The sequence below is a fragment of the Cynara cardunculus genome (genome assembly GCF_001531365.2).
Source record: "Cynara cardunculus var. scolymus isolate 2C chromosome LG 10, CcrdV1, whole genome shotgun sequence".
NCBI classification, from domain to species: Eukaryota; Viridiplantae; Streptophyta; class Magnoliopsida; order Asterales; family Asteraceae; genus Cynara; species Cynara cardunculus.
In genome coordinates, this window is record NC_037537.1 from 9,462,714 (window position 1) to 9,472,142 (window position 9,429).

The window sequence follows — 9,429 nt, forward strand, 5'->3', positions numbered from 1 at the left end:
AAAAAATTGAATTAAAAAATTACACAAAAAAATGAGGAATTTTAAATAGTTAATTGATATTAATATCGATATATTTTTGTCAAATTTTTATGATATCTTTAAACATATATTTTATTCAAAAATAAAAACATCATCGCTTTCTTAAAATCTCATAAAGCCATATTATAACATCGATTGAGATAAAGAATAAAATGAAATATTAAAATCACGATATATCTCTCTGCATTGCGCGAGTACGCTTCTAGTATGAATAAATGACTATTTCACTTTTGACGGAATATTTGTTCAAGTTGATGTTTTTCGTTTTTTTTGTATTAGTTGTTTAAACTTGATGTTATATTTATGATATCTTTGCAACATAAGATGATGTTATTTTGTGTTTTATATTTGCAAGGTCATACATGGATGAAAATGATATTATTCTGATTGTGGTTATTGTATATTGGTATTTGAGAAGAAGAACTTCAACACGAATAGAAAGGGTGAGAGATAACACTTTGGTTCTCACTGGACATGCGTATACACAAGAATTATTAAGTGGATTCAATACGCAATGTCATGAATTGATGCGTTTATCTCGTGATGCCTTTATAATGCTATGCAACCATTTTAAACAAAAAAATTGGTTGCAATAAAGTAGGCAAATAAGTGTTGAAGAGAAGGTGACGATGTTGTTGACAATTGTTGCTCACAATGAACGATTTAGAATGGTTAAACGTAGATTTCAACACTCTATACAGACTATCCATAATTGTTTTTATGACGTATTGAGAGGAATGATGGAATTCGCGAGAGATGTAGTAGGGCCAACATCGGTTGATGGATCACCAAATACATCAGAGATTTAGACACCTCAAAGAAATATTTTTGGTATGATGTATGTTATTGATTTGATAATTTCTAATTTTTTTTGATATTTTTACAAGTTTCTTATAGTTAATGTTTTTTAAAGGGGGCTATAGGTGCACTAGATGGAATCCTGATATATACAGTTGTGCCTAGTGATCAACAAACAAGGTATAGAGGAAGAGGAAGAGGAAGGGGAAGGGGAAGGGGAAGGGGAAGAGGGGAATGCTACCAAAAGGTTTTAGCCATTTGTGATTTTAATATGATATTCACGTTTGTATGGGTTGGATGGGAAGACATTGCACATGATTCAAGAGTTTTGAGGGAAGTTGCATTTAACCTAACTTCGAGATTTCCGTTTCCTTCATTAAGTAAGTATCATTTTATTACATTAAAAGGTTATTATTAATCCATATTCTTTAAGTTGTAGATGTAATTACAGATGAATATTATCTTTGTGATGCCGCATATACTTGTACCCGTGGATTTATGACTACATATCATAATACGAGGTATTGGTTAGCAGGTTTTTGACGTAGACATGCATTAACAAAAGAAGAAATGTTCAATCATACTCATGCATAACTTAGAAATGTTATCGAGCGTGCGTATGATGTCTTAAAAGCAAGATTTCCAATCCTGAAGCAAATGAGTCCTTATCATTTTTCAATACCTTAAGATGTGGTGATTGTTTGTTTTGCGATTCATAATTTTATAAGGAAATGCAATATCCAAGACCAATTATTTATGGAACACGATGAGAACACCATGTTTACCGCCAATGAAGAACAACATGAAAGAAGCAATGAAATAGAAGTCGATGAAATGCAGTAGAGTTCTCAAGATAGTGAATATATGACTAGTTTGCGTGATCAGATTTGCAAATAAGTTACTGTCTAATATTTCAAATTAAGATTTGTGAGACAATTATTATGTTTAAATTCAATTTATTTTCCCGTCTAAATATATTTTAATTATGAAATTTGTACTTTTGTCATTTGAATAATTATTCATACATAATATTTGGTAAATAGTTGCATTAGTTTAAACACTTCATCACATATAGTGTTATAATGGTAATTTTTTTATTAGTCAACATCAAATCCAGAATATTTGGTAAACAATTTTTTACAAACAACACTTGCTCCAAACAAAGATGCGTGCTCTAATCAAGCCTCTTATTTCAGACAACGCTTACCGGCTATTGTTGGTAAAGAGCCCCTTAATTGCTCTAATCAAATAAGTTGTAATTTTTAATACAATTTTTATGAAGGGGTATTATGTGCTATTGTTCATATTGTAGGGGTCTCTTGTTCACCATCGAAAATACCGTAAAACGATAAACTGACCATCCAGTTTGAGCCATTGGTGGGGGTGGATAATGGTGATGGCGAGCTTCACAGTAACCCCCAACTCAATTTCATCCTCCCTCCTCCGCCTTCAGTCTTCAGTGCCATCGCAGATTTCCCCACTTTTACCGAGTTATCAGCAACAATTGGGTGGTAGTTGCCGCAGAAGCAGAGGTTCATTGGTGGTGACACGAGGGGGACCACCAGGAACCAGCACTTACATCTTCGCATTCGTCTTTCCACTTTCTCTCCTTGCTGTAACAATCTTCACTGCCATCAGAATCTCTGACAAACTCGACAAAGACTTCTACGAGGAGGTAAAAACCCCAATTTCTTTTTTCAGAATTTTGGTTGATTGTGTGATTATGGGTTTCTATGTTCGTATGATGCACACCAACTGTTTGATGAAGTATCATGACGAGGTTTGTGTCAAATAACTCTACTATCTCTGTTCATATGGTTGGGTAAACTGGGTTTTGTGGTTAAAATATGTACTTGGATAAATTCGTGAATCTCGCCCAATTAAATGCCTTAGGTTAATACCGAGAGTTCATTTATTATGGTTTAAATATTTATGGAAGATAACTAGAATTCATTAATTATGATCAATACTTTATATTAGAAATATCAAAACTTTTATGAAATCACATATTCATCAAATTAAATGGACTACTGAGATTGAGTTGTATTAGTTGTACAAATGTGAAGAGTTCCATAATAACTCACCTCTCTCTATATATATATACATACATACATATAGGGGCCTAATCAAGTGAGAACTAAATAGTTTGTAGTAACCGTGAGATTCAATGTGAGCCAATCATTTGAGATAATTAATGTTATTTACTAAAATAAGATAAAGGGTAAATAGGTAATTTGACAATTTGGTTTTTGTAATAACAAATCAAATCATTAATTATAACAAACGTTACAATCCATAATCAATGATTATATTAGAAAATAATAGATATATTTGTGGACAATTATCATGATTCATTAGTTATGATTGAGATATATATGGAAGATGATAAGGTTTATTCATTATGATCATTGCCTTAGATTAGGAAACAAAATGGAATTAAATATTTATTAAACTAGATGGTCGGCTAAAATTGGTTTGTTAGAATTAGATGCATTGTAAATGAAACGTCCCCTATGTATATTCACCGGATCAGACGTTTTATACATATTTATATATATAAGAGAGAGACAGTTAGAGATGGTTTGGTGGTTTGTATGTAACTGCACAACAATTGTAACGAATAAAATTTAGCGACAGTTTCAGCTGACTCAAAGGTTTTGAGTCTGAAGCACTGTCCCAAGAGGTGAAACCACAAATGAGGCTCTGGACAGAAGGTCTAGAGGCTTTGATCACCAGCCTTAGTAAACAACCCATAGTTCAGAAGCTCTGGACCACTACTTCGACCAAGTGAAGATTCAGAACCTCTGATCAGATGGATCAAGGGCTCTAAACAATACTTAGGCAAATTTCCACCAAGTCTAGGAACACTTTCCAGAAGGTTTCCAACCTTCTGAAACTTATGTAAAACATCCCGGAACTTAAAATTCCTAAGTATACCTCTTCTAAAATCTGATGCAGCATATAAAATCGAACTGAAGACTAATCCCGTTGATTTTGTGAATGCCTGGGAATAATCTCTACCAAAGTTCGTTGATTCGACGAATTCCGAACTTTGGCCTTCAAATCAAATTCACGGTGAATTTAAATTTGGGAAGAAAATTGAAGATTTGTATATTCATGCAATGACCATCCGAATTACTCAAACAAGTAAATAAGAAGGCCAAAACAAAACGGGCCTAAAAAACACTATGTGCCTTAAAAACACTATGTGCTGAACATTAAAGCTCTAACGGAAATGTAAAAAGCATAAAAAAACACAGAAGTGTCCAAAAAGGTGTTTAAACAGCGTTTTTAGGCCTAAAAAATGTCATAGGCCCCTTTGAGGCCTACTTAGGGCATGCTCCTCGTTTAACCGCGGACCCTTTTTTAGCCCGATCATAGGCGTCCATGAACAATAAGGCCCAGTTCTCCACGCCAAGGCCGGCATCAAAATTCGTAGAGGTTTTGGGCCACTGCCCCTAAGACCATGCAAGAGGGCGTGGACCCTTTGACCTCTGCCTTATGGCGATCTAGGGTGATAGAGGCAACATTAGAGAGTGTGCACTCCGCACCTCCTAACTCACATAGTTTGCCTCATCACCTTATTAATCTCAAGTGAATCACAATTACACCAAATTTGATTGGATGACACTCAAATCATCAACACATATTGACCTTATGAATACCATCAGTTCAAATCCTGAATAAATCATTTTGTTGTAATGGATGCACATAATTTCGTTTGCGAGAGATGCCTTCATGCTATCATGAGCCATTCATAACTTCTTTTTCATTAACGTCCAAACCAAACCAAAAAACCAAGTAAATGCTACGCAAAGATAGGGTCTGGGGTTGTGGCGTAGTGGTTGAGGCCTAGGGGGATGTAGTGGAATATCCCATCTGCCTGGGGTTCAATTCCAGGCGTTCATGTGGCTACTGAGTTTATCAGGGCTGATGTCTTGCAGTCACAATTTCTCGGGATTAGTTTGGGCATAGCCTAGGACACCCTTCCAAAAAAGATAGGGTCTGGGAAAGATAGGATGTACGCAGATCTTTCCTATGTTTCAAAGAGAACCCCCTGTTTGCAAAAAAGAAAAGAAAAAGGAGAGCAAACTAGATGTGTGAAAACCCCAGGCTTGCAATTTGCAAAAAAAAAAAAAGAGAGCAAACTAAATTTGTTAACGTGTGAAAACCCCTGGCTTGCAATTTGCAAAAAAAGAGAGAGCAAACTACATGTGTTAATGTGGTGAAAACAAGCAACAGTATATCCCACCTGGGGCTGTTCTATTGCTTGCAAAAACTTTGTTTGCCTATAAATACCCTTACAAGTGAAACTGCTAATTACATCGAAAAGATTCTGATTATTGTCTTGAACTAAAACAGATGGCAGTTAATCAATCAATATTAGAAGCGGAGGATGAGGATGAAGATGTTTCAACTCCAACCAATGAAGAGCCTCCTCGTCCACGAACTCGCAACCGGCCCAAACGAGAAGCTGAGGCTCCAGGAAGGTAGTTTCTTTTAGGCAGGACAAACAGATTGGTGTTTTACAAAATTGAATTCACGCTGTTAATCTTCATTACTCTGATATTATGCTTGATTCAACATAATCTTGTAATCTAAGTCCAATTATATGTATAGTTCTGTGATTAAGAACTTGTGGAAATATTTTAAACATGTCATGCAGAAGTCTCTTCTGGTGCTCTCTTTTGGTACACTGTTTAATAGTACTAAAGAACTTTATCCTAATTTGAGATTAGCCATCTTTCATGGTACTTTGGGCTTGAATCTCATTCTGAAAGATTGTACTATCCTATATGAATATCAATCAGTACCCCTTTAATTCACATGTGATGACAAATGCGTTCTGTCGGTTAACTAGTATGATTTCATAAAAATACACAGGCTAACATATAATATATTCACAAAAAATATAACAACTAGCAATGGGGATATAATGGGAACTAGAAATCTACAACGATGACATTAGAGATATGAAGATTTTGTCCCCAATTGTTTTCAGGAACATCTTAAGGTTTCCCATGCTGCTTAGAAGCATCAACTATATTGTTCTCTGCCCCTAATGAATTTGAAAGTATGAGGATGAGCAACACAGAAAAGGGTGTTTGTAGTTGTAGGAGAAAGTTGTTCATTGTGGTTTCCTCTATGGCTCTCTTTGCTTGTACATATTCATCTATTTGACCATTCTGACACTCACTTTAGGTGTAGGAAATCATGGGTTTTATTGTTAAAATGCCCACTTTTAAGCTATGTCATGACAATTCTTCTCAATATAATATCTGAAGTTCCCATAAGTCCCTAGGGTGCGTATGGTACACTGACGAGATTGCATAGGACTAGACAAAACTGGATAGACGAGAGTAAAGTGGGCTGATGAAAGAATTGTTGAAGATTTTAGGGTTTTAATGTGACACGGGTAGTTTAGTAGTTTACCAATCTTTTTAATTTTTGTTTTACCTATTTTGGTGTGACAAAAAACGGCATTTTTGTCGTACTCAGTCCAGTCCAGTCCTATTCCAGTCTAATATGAGACAAGTTGTTAATCCCATCAGAATTACCAAAGTCATCCTAGGTAGATGTAACATTCACACTCATATCATATTGCAGCTAGGGATCTTGTGCTAATGTGGCTGGAAAGCAGGATTGTTGACTTGAAACTGTAGCCAAAGTGATGGGATGGATATTTAATCATTTATGTATATAACACTGGGCTGGGCCACCATTCATTATGCCATAACCATTGCTAGCTTCTTTTTTTCTTAGCTTTCCCATTAAGTTAGCTTTTTAAAATGGTATTTCAGGTATCTTGTTGATCACTTTTTTTTTAATTATGCCCTTTATATTTTAAATAAATGGTTTATTTTAAGGTGTCCTTCTAGTTCATTTTACATTATTATCGAAAATTAGTTTTTATCAAACGTGATCAGTTTATAACAAAACGACCAAACGCACAGTTTTAAAAGACTAACAAAAAGGATGAGCTGCTTTGTTGGATTATTCGAGGTAGTGAACCCTAGAACAATGTTCCATTTGTTGACCTTACCAAGGTTATTTAATATTTATTTTTGGAAGTTTTTACGTTTAACTTCACCTGGTTATTTTTTTTCTTATCGATTTGTCATATTAGTGCATGTGTGGTGCTACATAAAGATAACGTGGCACTTATTGATCCACGTCACCAGCCACCACCACCACCGATCAACTTAAAGTAGAGTTGTTCATCGGTTGACATCCATTGAATGTAAGGGGAACCGAACCGATCCGATCATCTTCTGGATGTTGGATTTTGCTAATCGATCCGATCTGATCCGATTAACATTGAATAACCGATCCAATGGATGATGGATTGCTTCGTTTCATCCATTGGATATCCAATGGATGATCCGTTGGGATTTGATCCATCCAGCTTGTTAATTCAATCTAATTCTTCAACAATGATACAAATTGATTAATCACTTTTAATATGTGTTAAAATTCAAAGCCTCACATAAAACAAATCCCGATTTAAGCAATTTAAAATTAAATTAATTGGATGATAGTTAGATAATGATTGGATGGACAACTGGATGGTCATCGGATGATTAATTGGATGCTGATCGGTTCGGTTTTGGTCGGTTCTGAACTGCCATCCGAGAACCGACCGATCCAAATTGGATGTTGAAAATTTCAATCCGATCGATCCAATTACAATTGGATATTCAATTATGGTCGGTCGGTTCTACGTAGATCAACCGGTTTCAATTAGATCAGTTGATTTTATACATAATGTGTCATTTATTTATCACCTCACTACCCACCACCACCAATCGACCACCGTTAGTTAACAATAAGGATGATGTGGCATTTATTGATCCACGTCACCAACCACGACCAATTGACCATAAAGATAATGTTCGCTTCCTTCTTCTTTCTTTGTGATTTTCTTCTGTTCACACCTTCTGGTATCAATTACTGAGTTGAAAGCATAAGCTCTATGTGCTTGGAAGGCATCAAAAAGGAAAATAGCAATATAAATATACTCGTTTTACATTTTATCAATCTAGTTACCCGATTAACACATTAACAATTTTTAGATAGTGAATACATGTCCAAATTCCAATCGTATGAACATGAAATTCCACAAGTCGTCAATCTTTAAATGTCCAAAAAGTTAGGGAGCAGGGAAGAAAATTAGAAACCAAATGGGTATCGTTTTAAAATCAAACGCATAATATGGTTCTTTTACTAGTTCAATACACACAAATACATGCATGATACATTCAAGCGTTGCAAGATTCATATACAAGTATATCCTATGCATCTGACCATGAGATATCTAAATCTCCCCAATTGTCTTCTGATACACCCAATGCTTTCCAAACAGCTTTAGAGGCATCTACAATGTTGTTAGGGCATGGAGGTTGGTAGTCATGCTCTTCATCACAACCCATTGTGGAATCACACTCGTCTACAACCATGGCTTTTACACTTCGTCCGTTACCATTGATTTTGATGAAATTATGACACCTATCCCCTCCCTTATACCAACCTGTTGATAGTGCCACAACGGGTGTGTCATCAGAATGGTATTTGTGGTCACACTCTGATGGGCCACCTCCATCACCTCCCTTTTGGAAACTATTTAACGTTAGAGTCGCCTTTGTCTGACTAGAAACGGGTGGTGAACATTTGTAGGTGGTATAAAACTTCCCTTGGACACAACAATCTGAGTCGTTTTCTGTGTTGCATTGTCCTGGAGGCGGTTTTCTTCCCCTTATACCACCACTTGGCTTGCATGTTTGAGCGTCAATCTTCGGCGGAAAGGCAACCAGGATAACAAGAAACGCAAGAAGGCATGCATTGATGCATAAGTTCTTCATAATTGTTTCTTTTTTCACACCAGATATGAATGTTGGTGGAAGGGTGGATGAAAATGATTAGTATCTATAGAATGTTTGATTGTATAAAATGCCAATTATACAGTCATGATGTGATGACTTTGTTGTAACGTTTTCTTTTGTTTCAAAAAGTTTGTCTTGTTATATAATTTAATAAATTTTAGAGTAAATTATGATTTTCGTCCTTGTAGTTGGTTACTTATAATTATGTTCCTATCTGGTCTTTAAAAATTGTTTTTTTTGATCAATATGGTTTTTGATGTTTCATTTCGTTTTTCATCCTGGACCGATTCTATTAAAAAAACTCTATTAAGTCAATTTTTGGTCTTTTAATACATATATTTAATTTTCTAATAAAAAGGTAAAATATATTCCCTAAGAATATTCCACTTCTCATATCTATACTATCTATACTATCTTATAAAGCATTTGGACTCTTAAAAGCTCTAAAAACTCTTTTAAACTTTTAAACCCGTTCATTCTTAAACGATTTTATCCCTATCCGATTTCATCCCATATATGAATTCGTGTAATTAACTGCAGATAAACACAATTAAATACATGATAAACATCTCATTTTAAATATAAAAAATCTAAAATATAATTAGTATAATCATTAAATTCTAACAAAATACTTAATTATTATCTTTATAAAATTTATAATATTAAACCAAAAATAAATTTTATTATTATTAAACTTAAATTAAATTATATA

At 34.7% G+C, this 9,429-nt stretch overlaps 2 protein-coding genes across 2 annotated transcripts in view; one reads left to right on the forward strand and one right to left on the reverse strand.

Moving 5' to 3' along the window:
• Positions 1 to 2,216: 2,216 nt before the first annotated feature.
• Positions 2,217 to 5,572, forward strand: LOC112519495. Its single transcript, XM_025127647.1, has 2 exons — positions 2,217 to 2,512; positions 5,200 to 5,572. The coding sequence occupies exons 1-2, from the start codon at positions 2,228 to 2,230 to the stop codon at positions 5,329 to 5,331; spliced, it is 417 nt and encodes a 138-aa protein (XP_024983415.1). The 5' UTR covers positions 2,217 to 2,227; the 3' UTR covers positions 5,332 to 5,572.
• A 2,557-nt stretch (positions 5,573 to 8,129) lies between these two features.
• The window catches only part of LOC112519350 (putative ripening-related protein 1), a 21,214-nt gene continuing 19,914 nt past the window's right edge, over positions 8,130 to 9,429 (reverse strand). Inside the window, exon 2 of the mRNA XM_025127412.1 lies at positions 8,130 to 8,613. Within this exon, the coding sequence (XP_024983180.1) occupies positions 8,130 to 8,613 (484 nt within the window). The remainder of the gene's footprint in view (positions 8,614 to 9,429) is intronic.